Source organism: Erinaceus europaeus, chromosome 7, assembly GCF_950295315.1.
Source record: "Erinaceus europaeus chromosome 7, mEriEur2.1, whole genome shotgun sequence".
Taxonomy (NCBI): Eukaryota; Metazoa; Chordata; class Mammalia; order Eulipotyphla; family Erinaceidae; genus Erinaceus; species Erinaceus europaeus.
In genome coordinates this window covers 59388787-59408728 of record NC_080168.1, presented here as the reverse complement: position 1 = coordinate 59408728, position 19942 = coordinate 59388787, and the positions used below count along the sequence as shown (strand labels likewise).

Here is a 19942-nt window from a genome sequence, read left to right as displayed (position 1 = left end):
CCTACTTTATGAAGATTGAAAATAATGTTTAGCTTTTTTTTTTTTTTTTATGAAACCATTAGATTTATTGAAATTTAAAAAAAAAAACAAGGAGAAAATAGAGTTTGGGATTTTTCCTTTCTTTTTATTTAAATTTATTTAAGAAAGGAGACATTAACAAAATCATAGGATGGGGGGGGGTACAACACCACACAATTCCTGCCACCCAATCTCCATATCCCATCCCCTCCCCAATAGCTTTCCCATTCTCTATCCCTCTGGGAGCATGGACCCAGGGTCATTGTGGGTTGCAGAAGGTGGGAGGTCTGGCTTTTGTAATTGCTTCCCCGCTGAACATGGGCATTGACTGGTCGATCCATACTCCTAGTCTGCCTCTCTCTTTCCCTAGAAGGGTGAGTCTCTGGGGAAGCTGAGCTCCAGGACGCATTGGTGAGGTCAATGTTTAGCTTTTAATATGCTTTTAGGTTACTTCTTTTTAGACACAAAAAATCTGCCCCCACCCCATTTATATCCATTTTCCTCGTTGCTCATTCTTTCACTTTCCTTTACACCTGTCCCTATTTAAAAATAACTACACATCAGTTTTAGACACTTCCTGTTTCCTCTTCTGTGGTTTATTGTGTGTGTGTGCGCATTCACATGGAGATAGGACATTAATGTTGCCTCTTCCTTTTTACACTGTGGACTGAAGCTCCATTGAACTGTATTCCTTTTTTTTTTTTTTCCCCATAGAGACAGATACATCAAGAGGGAGAGGGGAGCTACAGAGGGAGAGAGAAAGACACCTATAGCACTGCCTCATCACTTGTGAAGCTTTCCCCTTGCCGGTGGATACCAGGGACTTGAACTCAGGTCCTTGGGCACTGTAGTGTGTGTGTGTGTGTGTGTGTGTTCATTCTACTGGATGTATAACCACCCAGTCCCAGTGAGCTATATTCTTATAGCCCAGAACAGTTTCTTCTAGCAGTAATCCCATAGTAAATAATACACCATGATTAAGTAAGTGGATTAAAATCTCCTCTTTTAGACAAAAGAGAGCATTTATCTGTGATGAAGGAATGCAGATTTTTTTCAATTTTAGCTCTTAGTTCTTTAAAGATATTTTAATTATTTATTGGATAGAGATAGAAATTGAGAGAGATAGGAAGGGAGATAGGAAGAAGGACACATAGATACCTGCAACACTACTTCAGCATTTGTGAAGCTTCTCCCCTGCAGGTGGGGACTAGAGGCTTGAACCCAGGTTCTTGTGCATGGTAATGTGTACTCAGCCAGATGTGCCACCATCCATCTCCCTTAGCTTCTATTTTTACAACGTTCCTTCCAGCCACCTTCAGCAGGTTTGTAGCAGATGTCACCATGCCTCTTCTCTGTAGTTGCCTCAGCGCCAGAGCCTGAACTAGAGGGAAAAAGTGTAGAGGTTAAAGTGAAGCTGTTTGTTTTGATGAATCTCTGAAAATTCAATGCTACAATAAAAGGAAAGTGTTTGATAAATATTATCACTGTATCTTCATTTTGCACATACTGTTGAATTTTTTATTGGTCTTCTGGAGTGGTGAATAACATCTGCATTCTAGCTGTAGTCTCACTACTTTCTAGCAAGTTGTCAACTGGTAGGAATTTTATAGAAGGACTTTTAAGCTATGACCCAGAGCTGTGTTGTTGAGCCTGATCATCACTGAGCACTTGCTGTGTGGCAGGTGTGGATTGAAGTTTGCTCTAACTGTAAGCTTTACACCAGACTCTGAACTTATTATGTGGCAGAATGATCTTCAGTACTGATTCCATGCTGAAAGTACAATGTCGTGGATATATTGAGTTAAACACATAGTCTTAGGGTAAACACATAGCTCACTTGGATAGTGTACTGTTTTGTAGGTTGCAGGCTGGTTGCCACCACAATGAAGGAAGCTTCAGTGCTAAGGTCCCTTTCCCTCTATTTATATCTTTAAAAAAAAATTAAAATAAATCAATCAAAAAATAGGGTGGGGGGAGTCAGGTGGTAGCCCAACGGGTTAAGCACAGGTGGTACAAAGCACAAGGACTGGTGTAAGTATCCCAGTTCGAGCCCCCAGCTCCCCACCTGCAGGGGAGTCATTTCACAGGCAATGAAGCAGGTCTCCAGGTGTCTCTCTTTCTCTCCCCCCTCTGTCTTCCCCTCCTCTCTCCATTTCTCTCTGTCCTATTCAACAGCAGTGACATCATCAACAACAACAACAAAGAAAAAAAAAAGGCAACAAAAGGGAATAAATAAATATTAAAAAGAAAAATAGGGTGGGAAAGATAGCATAAGGATTATGCAAAAGACTTTCATGCTTGAGGCTCTGAAGTCCCAGGTTCAGACACCCCACACCACCAAAAAGCAGAGCTGAACAATGATCTGGTATAAACAAACAAAAAAATGAATATATCGATTTTGATGTCATGTTTTTCCCCTTATTACCTTTGAGACTTGCTTTTTTTATATATATATAAAAGAAACACTGACAAAACCATAGGATAAGAGGGGTACAACTCTACACAATTCTGACCACCAGAACTCCGTATCCCATCCCCTCTCTGATACTTCCCTATTCTTTAACCTTCTGGGAGTATGGACCCAAGGTCATTGTGGGATGCAGAAGGTGGAAGGTCTGGCTTCTATAATTGCTTCCCCGCTGAACATGGGCTTTGACAGGTCAATCCATACTCCCAACCTGCCTCTCTCTTTCCCTGATATTCAGGTGGATCCAAGTTATTGTCTGAGGAAATGCTATCATGGCTGGAAGAAAAAGGACTAGGAATTTGGATCAGGGAAGAGAGTAGCTCCCAAATATGGGAAAGGTATATAAATATTATTGACTATAAACCCCATCAATTTGATGTGATCTGGGGCCCAAGCTCAACTTAGGAGCCTATATGACCTCTGCATCCCTGTAGATCTGAGCTCACATTCTGTGGTCATGATTAGGAATGTTCCAAGCTGCCCCAATATCAGGACCCATCTTCCTCAGGTGTAGCATAGAGTATGTTGTCCAGCCTCCCTTCGGGGAATGGAACATTCTTTACCAAGACTTGCTTTCTGTTGAGTTTTATATTTTGAACAATACTGATAAAGAAGCTCTTTAAATTCAGTGAATATGGCAAAATGTCCATATATGAATGTTTAAAAAAATCATCCTAGTCAGGGGGCTAGGAGGTAGTGCAGCATGGTAAGCACACTTGATGTGAAGCATAAGGAGCCCAGTTCAAACCCTTGGAGGTTCCCCACCTGCGGGGGGGGGGGGGGTTACTTCTCAAGTGGTGAAGCAGTTCTGCAGGTATCTATCTTTCTGTCCTCCTCCCTGTCTTTCCTTCCTCTCTCAATTTCTCTCTGTCCTATCCAGCAACAGCAAGGGCAACAAAATGGGAAAAATGGCCTCCAGGAGCAGTGGATTCATAGTGCAGGCACCAAGCCCCAGTGATCCTGGAGGTAAATAAATACATAAATAAATAATCATCCTTGCCAAAATTTCCCATGTCCCCACCCGTACAGGGAAAGCTTCACAAGTGGTGAAGCAGGGCTGCAGGTCTTTCTGTCTCTCTCCCTTTCTGTCACCCCTTCCCTCTCAATTTCTGTCTGTCTCTATCCAATAAATAAATAAATAAATAAAGACTTTTAAAAAACCTTCCCATGTACTGCTATTTGTAATCCATATTTTTATATTTTGATATCTGAATGCCCACTAGTAGTGTTTATATTGATTGGGTGGAATGAGTTTCAAGGCTGTATGTTAGGACTCCTTTTGTTTGTTTGGATGATAAGAACTTAGTAGGGTTTATTCATTTATTTGCCTCCATGGTTATTACTGGGCTCTGTGCCTACACTACTTCTGGAGGCCACTGCTTCTGGAGGCCATTTTTTTCCCTTTTGTTGTCCTTGTTGTTTATCATTGTTGTTACTTTTATTATTGTTATTACTGTTGTTGGATAGGACAGAGAAATGGAGAGAGGAGGGGAGAACAAAAAGGGGGAAAGAAAGACACCTGCAGATCTGCTTCACCACCTGTGAAGCGACCCCCCCCCCCTTGCAGGAGAGGAGCCAGGGGCTTGAACTGGGATCCTTACACTGGTGGTTGTGCTTTGCGCCACGTGCACTTAGCCCTCTGTGCTACTACCTGCCCACCCCCTCCCTTGTTGGGTTTGTAAGTGTGCCCACAGGAAAGGATTATCTACCTGCCCCAGGTGTTCCTGCTGCACCTGCACACGCCTCTGTCATGGTGCCAGCTGTGTGTTCCCGTTGTATCTACAGCATGTTTGCCTGTCACAGTACCAGTTACTGTGCTCCCATTGCCACTCTGTGTATCTGCACTCACTAGTTGCCCGTTCCTCCACGGACTCTGTACTCATTTCTTTCTTTGCTATGACATGAGCTTCTTGAGGTCATGGGCATAGTATTTCATTGAAAATATAGGTTGAAATACTTTATTCAGTAGATATGTATTAAGTTGTTTCTACTACTTTATTAGTACGTTTTAGAGAAGGGAATAATTGATACAATTATTGTTTCATCTTGTCTGTCTTACCTTGAATATGTAGTGCCATCAAATAGCAAATTGACTGATATGTTTTGCAGTATCCTAATACATCTTCCAAATACTGAGTGTGGCACAAGCATTTATTGTTCTAGCCTAGAATCTCTGTGACGAAGTTACTATCAAAGGCTCATCACCAGGCCACTGCCGATAAAGACAGTTTTGTCTTTTAGGTTTTCTAAAGCAATGCATGTGCACTCTTCAGCTGTGGATAGGATTGTTGTTTTTAACCCATGTGGTTGTCTTTTCTTTTCTTTTTCTTGAGTAGAGATAGAGAAGTGGGGGAGTGAGGTGGAGGGAGAGAGACACCTGTAGCATAGTTTCACCACTTGTGAAGCTTCCCTTCTGTAGGTGAGGACCAGGGACTTGAACTTGGGTCCTTGTACACTAGACTGTGTGCACTCAATTAGGTGCACCACCACCCGGCCCCTGTAAAATGTTCCTAGTGTGAAGATATAGTACCACTTACACAGGAAGAATTAATCAACTGAAAGTAGCAACAATTTTAGAATGATAATACATGAAACAGCATTATTAACATCTGACGTGCTAAATACCACACCACATTTATTAGGAACATGATAGTGAACAGAGGAATAACAAGATTTTAAACAAGTAAACTCATAATAAAATTATACAAGGGGGAGTCGGGCGGTGGCACAGTGGGTTAAGCAAAGCGCAGGGACCGACGTAAGGATCCCGGTTCAAGCCCCCGGCTCCCCACTTGCAGGGGAGTCACTTCACGGGCGGTGAAGCAGGTCTGCAGGTGTCTATCTTTCTCTCCCCTCTCTCTCTGTCTTCCCCTCCTCTCTCCATTTCTCTCTGTCCTATCCAACAACAAAGCAACGTCAACAATGGCAATAATAACAAGGCAACAAAAGGGGAAAAATGGCCTCCAGGAGCGGTGGATTCATGGTGCAGGCACCGAGCCCAGCAATAACCCTGGAGGAAAAAAAAAATTATACAAGGAAGGCTGAGGTACCTAACTTGAAGAGCATTGCACTACAAGTCAAGTGAGTGATGTGGACAGGGTCCTTCTTTTTGGAAACCACTTTACCTCTGGTTATATAGTCATCGTAATCAGCATCCTGTTCCCTTGGTGTAGGGAGGGGTGAATTTGGAGTGCAGATCAGATAAACATGTGAAAGTATCCAGATATATATATAGTTCCCACAGATGGCTATGTTATGAAACTGTGGTGGTAGTTTAATGTAAGCTATGTCCCATAATATTTCTGCAGTGAGCATTTAAAACTCTGAGGCCTTGTCAAATCTTGAATTTTTTTTTTAAAGCTCACTTTGTTGACAACAGTAGGCTAGGTCTTTTGCATTTGTGCTCACTTCTCTATATTATCCTCATATTCTTTGTGATGGACACATGCTGTGAACTTCTAATTAGCCCATATGTTTTGCTCGAATTTCACTCTTTGCTGGTTTCAAGAAAGATGATGCTTTTCACTACCAAAGTTTATTTAACTTAGTAAGTTGCATGGCATGTATTTGTATAGTGTGTGTATTATGTATACCTACACACTATTCATAGAGCACTTACCATGTTCCTTACAAGGTTTTATATTGCCACTGGGTGAGAAAATATGACTCACTAAATCCTGTTTGGGGCATCGATCTTTAATTTCTTTTTTTTTTTTTTAACTTTTTCTAAACCATTATTTCTTTTCCCTTTTGTTGCCCTTGTTGTTTTATTGTCATAGTTATAACTGTTGTTGTTGATGTCATCTTTGTTGGATAGGACAGAGAGAAACGGAGAGAGAAGGGGAAAACAGAGAGGGGAAAGAGAGACACCTGCAGACCTGCTTCACCACTTGTGAATCCACTCCCCTGTAAGTGGGGAGTGGGGAGCTCAAACGTGGATCCTTTACACTGGTCCTTGTGCTTTGCACCATGTGCGCTTAACCCGTTGCGCTACTGCCCAACCCCCAACCTTTAATTTCTTTATAGATCACTAGGATGTTTATAAGTGTTGAGCAGGAAGCATTTTCATGCTCTTGGCAGTGTGTTCTGCCCCCACTAGGTGTCAGTGTTTCTACGTATGTGATCGTTGCTTGTGCTTCTGGGTCAGGGCTACCATTAGTAGTACTATCTATGTGCTCTGTCAAAGTCTAATTAATCATAGAAACCATCCTTAAGTGAAGATTGAATATCTTTACAGACTCCCCTCACACCTAAGTTATTGTCTGCTAACATGCAAATTTAAAAGCCAACTGGAAGAAGTCCGTCTTATATTGGTATAAAACAATTATTTTTTTTTTCAGGAGATATCTGAAGAGATTATAGGATCACCTATTCCAGAACCGAAGCAACGCTCAAGACTTTTAAGATCTCAATCAGAAAGCTCTGATGAAGTTACAGAATTGGACCTCTCACATGGGAAAAAAGATGCTTTCGTTTTAGAGGTATCATTATAACGGTCTGATCTGTTATTTGGGAAGATAAGATATGTATTTTTATATTCAGATTCTAAGTTGAAGAGATATTTTAGTATCATTCCAACTATTTTGGAATTACAACTGACTTGAAAGAATCAGAATTTGGTAATATGGTTTTTCAGTCTTAGATGACAGAATAATACAGATGGTTCTCAAAACACATGGAAGGTGTAATTTTCATCTTGAAAAAATAAATAAGGATACTCAAAACTGTTCTGCTAAGATTCTAGTTGGGAAAACACAATAAAGTGCCTTGATCTTGGTGAAAACCTGTGCTAGGATGGAATTGGGATGGCATGGGATGTTTGAAGTATCTAGAACAATTCTCATGAGTGTGATCAGAATACTGATCTTGGGGAATCCACAAGACTTAATTGAAATCAGAGTATTCAGCTGTAAAAGTCAAAAAAAAAACAGCTTTGAGGATTTCCCCCCTTCATATTTTTCTAGTCAAAGAAAAGGAAGAATGGAGTTTTATAAAAGGACATGTCAAATTACAGAGGGCAAAGGTTCTAAAAGACAAGTGAAAGCAGTGCTGCTCATGGTGTGATGTTAATACCTGTCAGCACTATTCAGAAGTTTGTAAGAAAAACACTTTTTGGGGAACAGTTGGTGCCACACCTGGTAGAGTGTATACATTACTATGTGCAAAGACCTAGGTTCAAGCTTTTTCCTTTCCTGTAAGATGGGGAACTTCATGAGCAATGAAGCAGTTCTGCAGCTGTCTCTCCTTACCTCTCAACTTCCCTCTTAATTTCTCTGTCTTTATGCAAAATGAATATATAAAAATAAAGAAAAGCGGGAGTTAACACAACAGGTTAAGCGCACGTGGCATGAAGCACAAGGACTGGCGTAAGAATCCCGGTTCGAGCTCCCGGCTCCCCACCTACAGGGGAGTTACTTCACAGGCAGTGAAGCAGGTCTGCAGGTATCTGTCTTTCTCTCCCCCTCTTGCTTCCCCTCCTCTCTCCATTTCTCTCTGTCCTATCCAACAGCGACAACATCAGTAACAACAACAATAATAATTACAGCAACAATAAAAAAGAACAAGGGCGACAAAAGGGAAAATAAAATAAATACAAAAAAAAAATAAAGAAAATCACATTCTTTTTTTTTTTCTCCCAGGGTTATTGCTGAGGCTTGGTGCTAGCACTTTGAATTCACTGCTCGTGGCAGCCATTTTTTTTCCATTTTATTGGATAAGACAGAGAAATTGTGAGGGGAGGAGGAAATAGAGAGGGAGAGAGACACCTGCAGACTTGTTTTACCACTTGTGAAGCTTTCCCCCTGCAGGTGGGGAGCAGGGGCTCAAACCTGGATCATTGTGTGGGTCCTTGGGCTTCATACTCTGTATGATTAACCAGGTGCACCACTGCCCAGCCACTAAGAAGAGCACGCTCTTAGGCACTCTAGGACTTGGTTAGTGAAGATGTTAAGGTGGACTCCAGGAGTCTGCTCAGTAAATTCCCCCAAATGATGCTGTTCAGTACCTGGAGTTTGATCTAGAGAAGTGTTGGTATGTCTGGTCCTGGGGTGTTGGCCAAGTGAACAGAAGTGCTTCACATGTGGACATCGAACTGAGGGCAAGACACAGAGTCAGAAAGAGAAGGGACCCAGACATTTCTATGAGTGGACAGTGCTTCAGCTCTATTGTAAGGCATTGTGGGAAGCCCATGGGGAGGGGAAGTGAAAGTGGTTCTTGAAGTGCATGCGGGAGGTGAGGTAAGGCTCATAGCACACAGGTCAGCACACAGACCCCCGTGCATTGTTCCTAGCAGGTGTCTTCACTACTAAGTAGTCATAATGGAATACTGTGATGTCAGCAAAACAGAACTCAGGCTTTGCGCTCATTAGACATATTAATGTAATTCTTTCAAAGCAGTTCTGAATAAAAAATAATTTAGTCAAAATATTTTTTTTATGAAATTTATTTATTGGATAGAGACAGCCAGAAATCAAGAGGGAAGGGGGTGATAGAGAGGGAGAGAGACACCTGTAGCACTGCTTCACCAGTCACAAAGCTTTCCCCCTGCAGGTGGGGACCAGAGCTTGAACCCAGGTCCTTACACATTGTAATGTGCACTCAACCAGGTGTGCCACCAGCTGGCCCCTAGTCAAAAAGATGTTCTATTGCATTTTCTTCAGTTTCAATTAGTGATTGCTTAAAGCATATTTGTAAATCTTCTCAAACATTTTCATTAAGACTAATAAAAAGTCATCTTTTTTAAGAAAAAAATATTAACAACTTAATAATGATTTACATGACACTAAGATAATAGGAGTCTAATAGGCAAGCCATGTCTGTGACCTTGGGAAAACTACTGCAGTTTCCAATAAAGGGAATGGGGACTCAGAATTCTGGTGGAGGGAATAGTGTGGAATTGTACCTGTTGTTTTGTAATTTTGTAAATCACTAATAGCAAAAACAGAAGAAAAAAAATTCCACACTATTCCCTCCACCAGAATTCTGAGTCCCCATCCCCTCCATTGGAAGCTGCAGTGCTTCTGCTGAGGTCACAGATATAGGTTGATATAGGTTGTAAAGTCTTATTTTTCTTCACACACTTCATCACATATTTACTACTATTAATGACATTTTCAGAGACTAGAAAAAATGTTTTTCAAGCTTTACTTTTTTTTTTTGGTCTCCAAGGTTATTGTTGGGGCTCAGCACCTGCACTATGAATCTACTGCTCTTGGAGGCTATTTTTTCCCTTTTGTTGCCCTTGTTTATCGTTGTTGTTATTATTGTTGTTATTGCTATCATTGTTGCTGGATAGGACAGAAAGAAATGGAGAGAGGAGGGGAAGACAGAGAGGGAGAGATAGACACCTGCAAACCTGCAGGTGGGGAGCCAGGGGCTCGAACCGGGATCCTTACAATGGTCCTTGAACTTTGCCCCACATGTGCTTAACCCACTGCAATACTACCCAGCCCTCTCAAGTTTTACATTTTAACTTTGGGGGAAAAGGCTGCATTTTTCTTTGATTCTAATAAAATTTTCTGTTTTTAGTAAAGTTTTACATTTGAAATGGCTGTATATTGACTGCTTATGTAACAGTTGCAATGTTTTTGTTGGCAGATCGATGACACAGATGCCATGGAGGATGTACATTCTCTCCTTACTGATGTCCCTCCTCCTTCAGGTGAGCCCCAGGCTAACCTCTGAGATGAGACTTCTTCTGCAAGTACTTTATTCCTATAGTACTTTATTGAAAAGGTTTTTTAGAATAAGTCAATCTCATATTCTTCCATACACTGTGATCCTTGGAGGAATCCATATATTTTTTCCACCAACATTATTCTGGCTTTGGTTCCATACCTACATGATTCCACTGCTCCTGTTGAACTTAGAGGGTAAGAGACAAACAGAGTGAAGGAAAGAAACCATAGCCTAGGTCCTCACACTGGAGCCATTCTTTTTTTTTTTTTAATTTATTTATTTTTTTGCTTCCAGGGTTATTGCCAGGGCTCAGTGCCTGCACCATGAATCAACTGCTCCTGGAGGCCATTTTTCCCCTTTTTGTTGCCATTGTTGTTGTAGCCTTGTTGTGGTTATTATTGTTATTGTTGATGTTGTTCGTTGTTGGATAGGACAGAGAGAAATGGAGAGAGGAGGAGAAGACAGAGAGGGGGAGAGAAAGACAGACACCTGCAGACCTGCTTCACTTCCTGTGAAGCGACTCCCCTGCAGGTGGGGAGCCAGGGGCTCGAACTGGGATCCTTACACCGGTCCTTGTGCTTTGCGCCACGTGCGCCTAACCCCTGTGCCACTGCCCAACCCCGTTGAGCCCTTCTTTATGGTAAAGTGTGTTCTACTTGGTGAGCCCTCTCCTGGCCCGTGAAAACATTTTAATTTTGAAAATACTTACCTCACAGGATGGCAAAAGACCTCACTTGGACAGTGCACTGCTTGGCCATGTGCATGGTCCAGGCTTGAACCCCCAACCAGCACTGCATTGAAGGAAACTTCGATGCTGTGATATCTCTCTCACTCTCTGCCTTTACCTAAAGAGAAGAAATGGAAAAGATATTTACCATAGAAATTCGGTGGAACTGATTTGTAATTCTACATTTACACAGGAAAAACCTTTTTTTTTTTTTGCCTCCAGGGTTATCTCTGGGGCTCTGTGCCTGCACTATGAATCCACTGCTGCTAGAGGCCATTTTTTCCTATTTTGTTGTTGTTGTTACTATTATTGTTGCCATTGCTATTGTTGGATAGGACAGAGATAAATGGAGAGAGGAGGGGAAGACAGGGGGAGAGAGGGATAGACACCTGCAGACCTGCTTCACCACCCATGAAATAACCCCTGCAGGTGGGGAACCAGGGGCTCGAAATGGGATCCTTACACAGGTCCTTGCACTTTGTGTCATATGCGCTTAACCTGTTGCACTATCCCCCGGCTCCCAGGAAAAACATTTTAATAAGTCACTAAATGGTCTAAATGTCTCCTGATGGTATAGAGTTTTAGGTGGGCAGCGGTGGGGGGGGGGGGATTTAATTTTAAAAAAGGAATTTTCAGTAGAATTTCATGTAGTAATTTTAAGGTGTTAGTATTTAACACAAAATTAAATATTATATTTTAACTATTATTTATTTTGACAGGTTTTTATAGTTGCAATACAGAAATAATGCCTGGTATAAATAATTGGACATCTGAAATACAGGTAAATTAATGTTTTTCATTATTAATTTTAAGTACCTTATACATGTTTTTAGCAAGTTCCTTCTTAACATATTTCCTCTTTGTTATTATTGCAAATGTTACCTCTCTTCATACCATATGGGGCACATTCTATCTACTTTTATGGTATCACGTTACAAAGAATAAGATGACATGTTATTATCTCTCCCTATATTTAGATGTTCACATCGGTAAGAGTAATTCGATTAAGCAGCCTTAACCTGACTAATCAGGCTCTCAACAAGAACTTTAATGACCTCTGTGAAAACTTGCTCAAGGTAGGAAAATTTTGACTGATTTAACCAAATTCTTCCAAATCATGAAATTAAAAAAAGAAAAAAAATGTACATAAAATCTGACTGCCTTACAAAGTTGTAGGCTGAATTATCTGTATCTACATGTCACTATTAACTGGACTTTGTGATAAAGTGCTCAAATTGTCCTCCCCAACTTAACAAGCTATAGTATAAAATGATTAATTGGGTTGTCAGAAAAGCCATGACACATTTTTGCATAGAAAACCAGAAAAATACATCATGACTTCTCCAACAACCCAGTATTACTATTGTAAATATTTTATTTATTCATTTATTTACTGGGTAGAGACAGAAATTAGAGGGAAGGCAGAAATAGGGAGAGATACAGAGCAACACTTACAGCACTGGTCCATCTCTCAAGAAACTTTCCCCCTGTAGGTGGAGACCAGGGGTTTGAACCCACGTCCTTCTATATTGTAGCATGTGTGCTTAACTAGGTTTGCCACTGCTCGGCCCACCAAAATTATTTTTTTTTAAGTTTGCTCAAAGTAGGAATCGTGAGATTTAAGCTTTATGAAAAATTATGTGTTTGAATATTTTTTTATAAAGACTTGTATCTCATGACTGATGATGAACATGAATAAGTCCTCATGGTCTATAAAATCTTAAAATATGTTCTAACACTAGTCACACAGTAAAAATGTATTCTGAATACAAGATAACCGATAACTCAAAATAATAAAAATTGGTAACTATCACCATGAATTGTATTTGAAAAATCCTTAGAATCTCTCACCGGCCCTTAAATAATAAGCATTAAACATCAGTTTTTATAAGTTTCTAAATGAAGTGCTGGTGCGCTAACATTTTCTTTTGTGCAGAGTCTGTACTTTAAACTCCGGTCTATGATCCCCTGCTGCCTTTGCCATGTAAATTTCACAGTGTCTCTGCCTGAAGATGAATTGATTCAGGTAATGAAGACTCAGTCTATTACTAAAGAAGACCTCTTCCTTCTATCTGTCTTAAACCGTCTGTGATTAAGTGACTTAGCTAGTAACTATTTCATCTCTAAATATTTCTTAAGCGTGTCAACGGGAATCACATCACTCATGCTTTGTTTTTTCTGACTTCTGTTTATCAGAGAATGGGATCCTCTGTGTGTTTTGATGTCCATTTACCATGGAGTGTGCCCTTGTGTGGAAGTGTTCCCAGTTTCTCAAGCTCCTTCTAGAATTTGCATGTGCAATTTAGCTCAGTTTTGACCTGAGTGTCTGAGCTTATGTACAGTTCTGGTTGAGAATCTTAACCAGGATAGGCAGTTAGCCAATTTAAACTGTTTACAGTACTGGAGAAAACTGTAAGAAAACCTAATTTTGTTAATACTCATCTTGCTGATCCTGTTGTTTTTATGATTGTAGGTTACAGTCACTGCAGTTGCAATAACTTTTGACAAAAATCAGGCTTTACAGACCACAAAAACGCATATTGAAAAGTCATTGCAAAGAGGTAAACCTATGGTCCTTGTTTCATATTGGTGTAAATTGTAATTCAGTGGTGAATCCTGGAGGCCAGATTGATTATATCAGTGATTGTTTCTGGAGGAGATAGTGTTGTGTTTTATGTTTGTCTTTATCAAGATAAATGCAAAGAGAAGCATATGATTGCTCTGATATATATATATATTTTTTAACTTTTTGTTTATTGGATAGAGACAGCCAGAAATTGAGAAGGAAGGGGGAGATACAGAGGGAGAAAGAGAGACACCTGCAACACTGTTTCACTACTCACAAAACTTTCCCCCTGCAGGTGGGGACCGGGGGCTTGAACCTGGGTCCTTGCACATTGTAATATGTGCGCTCAATCAGGTGCATCACCACCTGGTCCCTGCTCTGGTATTTTTCATGCATGAAGAGCTGATTTGATTTAGATAGTGTTATCTGTTTTACTGACTTTCAGTATCATTTACTAACTCTGCTCTAATCTAGAGATTCCTAACCTGGGATCTTTGGAGGGAGTCTCATAACATTTAAGGGGTGGGGGAGGGAAGAATCATAATATAATAAACATGCTGGGTTTTTCTCAGGAAAGACCCATAATAGTCAATAGGTTCACAGAATTGTTATTCTTTGCCCAGTAAAATTGAGAAAGTACCATTTTTTAATATGTTCCAAAGAGACCCAAATTATTAGAAACCCCTTATGTGCTCCTGCAAAAACGAGGAAATAACATAACTTTTCTGTATTTTAAAAACTTATTGATGATACAGGTTATTCATGATTAGTCTAAGATTTTTAAGTCGATCAGACTTGCATGCACAGCCGTGTTAAGCTAATGTCAGTCAGATGCATTAAATAATTATGCATCTAAATATTTATGAAAGAAATAGATGATAACTGACAAGTATCATAGAACTAAGAAGGTTGAAAAACAGGATTATAATAGTTTTTATTCCATGCTTAATTACTTGCAAGGCACCATGACATTTATAAGCATAATTTTTCCCTTCTCTTCTCTTCTTCTTTTCTTTCTGACAGCACACCTATCACTAGGGCTTCTTCATGCTTCTAAGATTCTGCCACTCCCAATGAACTATTTATTTATTTATTTATTTATTTTCTTGTTTGTTTTCTGGGTAGAGGATGAGAGATAGAGAGAGAGACTATAGCACCATTCGACCACTCATGGAGCTTTCCCCATGTAAGTGCTCATGTGCAAACATGTGTTTGCCCAGGAGCTGAACTCAGTCCTCACTCATGGTAAAGTGTGTGCTCTACCTGGTGAGCCCTCTCCTGGCCCCCAGCAGTATCCTTTCTGGACCTCACAATCGTCCTCCCACAAAAGGTGGCCCTGTTTTCAACATCATGCAGGTAAATGCCCAATTGTGAGACACTAGGGGAGAAATACTCAGAACAAAGTGAGGAGAGAGGAGAAACATATGTGTGACCCCAGACTCTTAATTTTTTTTTAAAGTTACTAGGAGATCATTACTAAATAACTAGTATATTTCTTGCCTCTCAAGCTTCTACAGATAATGAAGAACTTCTGCAGTTTCCACTGGAACTCTGCTCAGATTCACTTCCTTCTCATCCTTTCCCACCGGCTAAAGGTTGGTTAAATAAAGGAAATGAAGGCACCTTCCCCATGTCTTTCACTTACTTCTTCACTGTAGGCAGTCTGACTCACTCTTGAGATGGAAATTTGTCCTTCATTCCCTCATCATGTTTCTTCATGTTCATAAAGGGAGAAAGCAATGTTCTTCTTAATTTCTCAAGCAGTCTCATTATAAAATTATTAAGGTAATTTTTCATAAGGTATTACATTATTATGCTTCAGATGTATTAAACATTTACTTTCAGAACTTTAGGCTTCCCAAAGTAACATAACACATGATACATAAGATACATCAACTGGGTTAACTTTTCTATAGCAGCAGTGAAACTTTTCAGAAATGTTTGGTTTATCATAGACAATGAGATACTTACTTTCATCAGATGTTACGGATAGATTTGGGCTGGGAGAAGTAGGGTATGGAGAGGGGCTATGACTATAATTGGCAAATAGTGTGATGTACTTAGATTTTTTTTTTTAATGCAAGAGGATTATCTCCTAGTGGTTGTAAATCTCCTTAGAAATCTACAGTATTTGGAGAAAATGGGAAGTAGTTTTCCCATTTCCCTTCTGATTTTAGTGCATTTTTCATGATAAAAGTTTTCATAATTATAATATCTTGTTTTGTAATGTTATAATGAATATAGTTTCTGGTTCTTTTGATCAGAGTTTTGTATTTTAAAAGCAATGCTTTAGTAAATTAAAATGAAATGGGATTTTCTGAGTTCTACATTTTATAAGTGAAGTTATTTCAGGATTTCTACCTGTTGATTATTTTATCTAGTAGCAAATCAAGTATGACAAAATAATGCTACATTCACATGGCATCTGTGCTAGAAGAGTCAACTGCACTAGCAGAAATCCTGTCTCTGCTCACATGTCATATTTTGAAGATGAAAATATAAACTGCCTTCAGACTCTGAATTTTATAACATGGTAACTGTGGTCTTTCCTTTCTAATTAAAATTCTCAACCAGACTCCCCCAACCCCACACACCATAAAAAATTCAAGCAGACCTCAACTTCCTTGAAAAAAAAGAAATGAAAAATCAAATGGAAAGATAATCCACATTCAGATTTATAAACTAAATAGAACCTCCAGATGAAAAAGCAGAACTGTTAAGAATCTTCATAGATCTGACCAGATAGGATCTGGTTTTTTTTTTTTTTTTCTTTTTCTTTTTCTTGAAACCACCAACTGTGTACAGAAACTTGTATTTAATGCAGGGTTACTTTTCAAACCTCTTTTAGATACCTTTTCAAATGGGATGAGGTTAGGGGAAACACAAACCTCTTTTAGGTACCTTTTCAAATGGAATGAGGTTAGGGGAAACACAAACCAAAAACCTGACCAACAGGGAGATTTGATGGATTGTGAGTTACTGAGAATGGCTATTTCTGGACTTGGGATTCCCTACTGACTAATGTAGTCATAGTGTTGATACCAGCTAATCTCCACAGAAAGTATTGTCAGATTCTCTTCTCAGTTCTGCTGCTGAGCACATAGGAGAACAAATTCTTTCTGCCTCAGCTGGAGAACTGAAATGTGAAAGTATCTGTAAATATGAGAGCATTAAAATTCTCTCCAGTCTTTACTGTTTTCTGATTTCTTGGATTTTCTCTGTGGTTCAGTTATTAGTATGTTCCTCTTAAAAAGTAAAACAAGGGAGTAGGGCAGTAGCGCAGTGGGTTAAGTGCATGTGGTGCAAAGCGCAAGGACCGGCATAAAGAACCCGGTTCGAGCCCCCAGCTCCCCACCTGAAGGGGAGTTGCTTCACAAGCGGGGAAGCAGGTCTGCAGGTGTCTATCTTTCTCTCCCCCTCTCTGTCTTCCCCTTCTCTCCATTTCTCTCTGTCCTAGCCAACAATGATGACATCAATAACAACAACAATAATAACTACAATAAAACAACAAGGGCAACAAAAAGGAAATAAAAATGTAAAACAAAAGCTAAGTTACGACTGAGCTTCAGTTAATATAGTTTTCCAGATAGACTCTAATTAGGTAAACCAGGAATTTCTAACTCTTACTCCAACAAGCAAGAGGGAGTTTCTCTAGAGATGTTTCTTGTCTTCCCAGGAGGCAGTTTGGAAAGGGGCTGAGGCAGATGGCGGATAAGGAAGACAGGTATTACCTCCCCTCCCAATACCTGGACTAGACCAGTTCATAATTCAAGCTGCTTTAAGTGTTAGTTTTCTCTAAGAGACTTTGAAGAAAGGGTTTCAAACATTTGAAAACCACTGAATCAGATCATGCCACCTTTCCCATCACCACCACCATTGTCATCATAATGGTCAATACCATCACATCTAATACGACTACATATAAAAATGTTACCAAGTAGTTCTCCACTACAAAACCAGTGTACTTCCACAAATACCACATTTTAAAGTCATCAGTAAACTAAAAAGTTTTATGTGTTCCATTTTTGTAAATGTTTTGTAAGGTGTAGTACATGCTGCATGCTTATTTATTGTCTTTGCTTCCTCAACTCTTTTCAGGAGGACATGGGCTTTACTTAATTTAAAAAATAAATAAATAGATAACCTCAAACTATTTTGGAAGATTTGAGGATAGCGTGATAAAGAACATTAATGAACTAATTGACTGTTGTCACATGAAGGAAAACATATCTGCAAAAATTAAGTGTAGTAATTTGAGGAGACAGGAGAGAAAGGCAAAGAGTGCTAGGGAATACATGCTACAAAGAAAAATATAGAAAAACTGCTATATGCAACCATAATAGGCTTACAAGTCAACTACTATTCATTTATATATAGTTTTTTTTTTTAAGTTATATGTGTAGTTACAGGTGTGTTGGGTTAGTTATCTAATCTCCCATAGGGCTTCTTTCTTTTAAATTCTGGAGACTTTGAATTCTAGCTTTTCAGGTTCTTATCACAAATAGTATGATTTATTAAAATCTTCATTTTCACTTATATTGACATGGTCTCAAAAACTATGCACAATATGTTTATTGATACTTCCATCTTTTGACTTGTAGATAAACCTTTCCTTAACTTTGTGCAACTAAAGTGAATGAATATCACATGAAGAATCGATGACTTAATTTCATGTATTCTAATTCAGTGAGTAGAATAAGCCTGGCCTGAATTGTCCACTCATGTTCAATTTTTTCTTCCTATCTTCTGTTGCACTTAGGCTTCTTTTTAAAGCTAACAGTACAGTTTAAATTATGCCCCAAATTTGTGATATCAATAGATTTCATGTTACTTTGCTAATTACCATGCTCTTTCCTAATTTGAGATATTAAAAGGTGCTGAGCCCAAGTCATCTCTTAGAGGACTTTATCATGTGAAGGTCATCAAAGTTCTTTGATGAAAACTGGGGAACATAGGTGGTGTGGCATATTTTCATATGAAGCTATTATGCTATGAGAAAAAAGATGACAATCATACATTTTACACGACATTCATGTTTTTCTTTTTTTCCTTCATCAAGAAAACATTTATGCTTATCTTTCTGGAAATGGTTTTCAAAGTACTTTGAAAAAAGATAACTAGGAAAAAAAGAAGTTGAACAAATAGAGTGAGCTTAAGGAATGTGAAAGAAAGGAATATGGGAGGAAGGTTAAAAATAAAAGCTTGGGAGTCAGGTGGTAGTGCAGCAGGTTAAGCGCACATGGCGCGAAGCACAAGGACTGGCATAAGGATCCTAGTTCAAGCCCCGACCCACCTGCAGGGGAGTTGCTTCATAAGCGGGGAAGCAGGTCTGCAGGTGTCTGTCTTTCTCTCCCCATCTCTGTCTTCCCCTCCTCTCTCCATTTCTCTGTGTCCTATCCAACAATGATGACATCAATAACAACAACTAATAACTACAATAAAGCAACAAGGGCAACAAAAGGGAATAAATAAATAAAATAAAATAATAAAAATTAAAAAAAATAAAAGCTCGATCTTTCTCAGAGATAATAGTTACTTAGGAAATTTTTTGAAAGTTAGCATGTTACTAACTAAAGACATAGATCTCGACATATTAGAAACCATATTGTGAATCTCAAGAACTTAATATATTAATGACAAATGTGTGGGGAATTATACTACTATCAATATGTGCCAGATGGCAGTATTAGGGAAACAACAGTTGAGACCCCCAAGGAAAATACTGATTATCTTGAGGCAATTAGAGAACTGAAATAGCTGTAATGAAGAAAGAAGCTGAGGCAAGGGAAAGCAGACTAACAGAAGCAGAAAACAGAATTAGTCAGACAGAGGATGAGTTAGAGAAAACAAAGAAAGAGGTGAAAGAGCTTAAAAAGAGATTGAGAGACACTGAAAACAACAACAGAGACATAGGGGATGATCTCAAAAGAAGTAACATTCGCATAATTGGCCTGCCAGAGGAAGAAAGAGAGGAAGGGGAAGCAAACATTCTAGAGGAAATAATAGAAGAAAACTTCCCCGACCTGAATAACAGAAAGGACATCAAGATTCAGGAGGCCCAGAGAGTACCAAACAGAATCAACCCAGACCTGAAGACACCAAGACACATCATAGTCACAATGAGAAGAAGTAAGGATAAAGAAAGGATCCTAAAGGCTGCAAGAGAGAAACAAAAAGTCACATACAAGGGAAAACCCATAAGATTATCTGCAGACTTCTCCACTCAAACTCTAAAAGCCAGAAGGGAGTGGCAAGATATCTATCGAGCCCTGAATGAAAAAGGGTTTCAACCAAGGATAGTATATCCTGCTAGACTTTCATTCAAGCTAGATGGAGGGATCAAAACCTTCTTAGACAAACAACAGTTAAAGGAGGCAACCATCACCAAACTGGCCCTGAAAGAGGTTCTAAAAGACCTCTTATAAACAAGAACATCACTATAATACTGGCAATATATCAGAGCAAACAAAAAAAAATTTTTTTTTTG

The 19942-nt window shown here is 39.3% G+C and overlaps 1 protein-coding gene across 23 annotated transcripts in view; it reads left to right on the top strand.

Annotated features, from left to right (window-relative positions):
• Nucleotides 1-19942, top strand: part of C2CD5 (C2 calcium dependent domain containing 5) — a 109031-nt gene that overhangs the window by 76096 nt on the left and 12993 nt on the right. For all 23 annotated transcript variants that reach the window (XM_007517898.3, XM_016185928.2, XM_060194503.1 and 20 more), the window contains 7 exons: nucleotides 6826-6966; nucleotides 10082-10145; nucleotides 11609-11670; nucleotides 11867-11965; nucleotides 12826-12915; nucleotides 13363-13450; nucleotides 14964-15050. In XM_007517898.3, the coding sequence (XP_007517960.1) occupies nucleotides 6826-6966; nucleotides 10082-10145; nucleotides 11609-11670; nucleotides 11867-11965; nucleotides 12826-12915; nucleotides 13363-13450; nucleotides 14964-15050 (631 nt within the window). The remainder of the gene's footprint in view (nucleotides 1-6825; nucleotides 6967-10081; nucleotides 10146-11608; nucleotides 11671-11866; nucleotides 11966-12825; nucleotides 12916-13362; nucleotides 13451-14963; nucleotides 15051-19942) is intronic.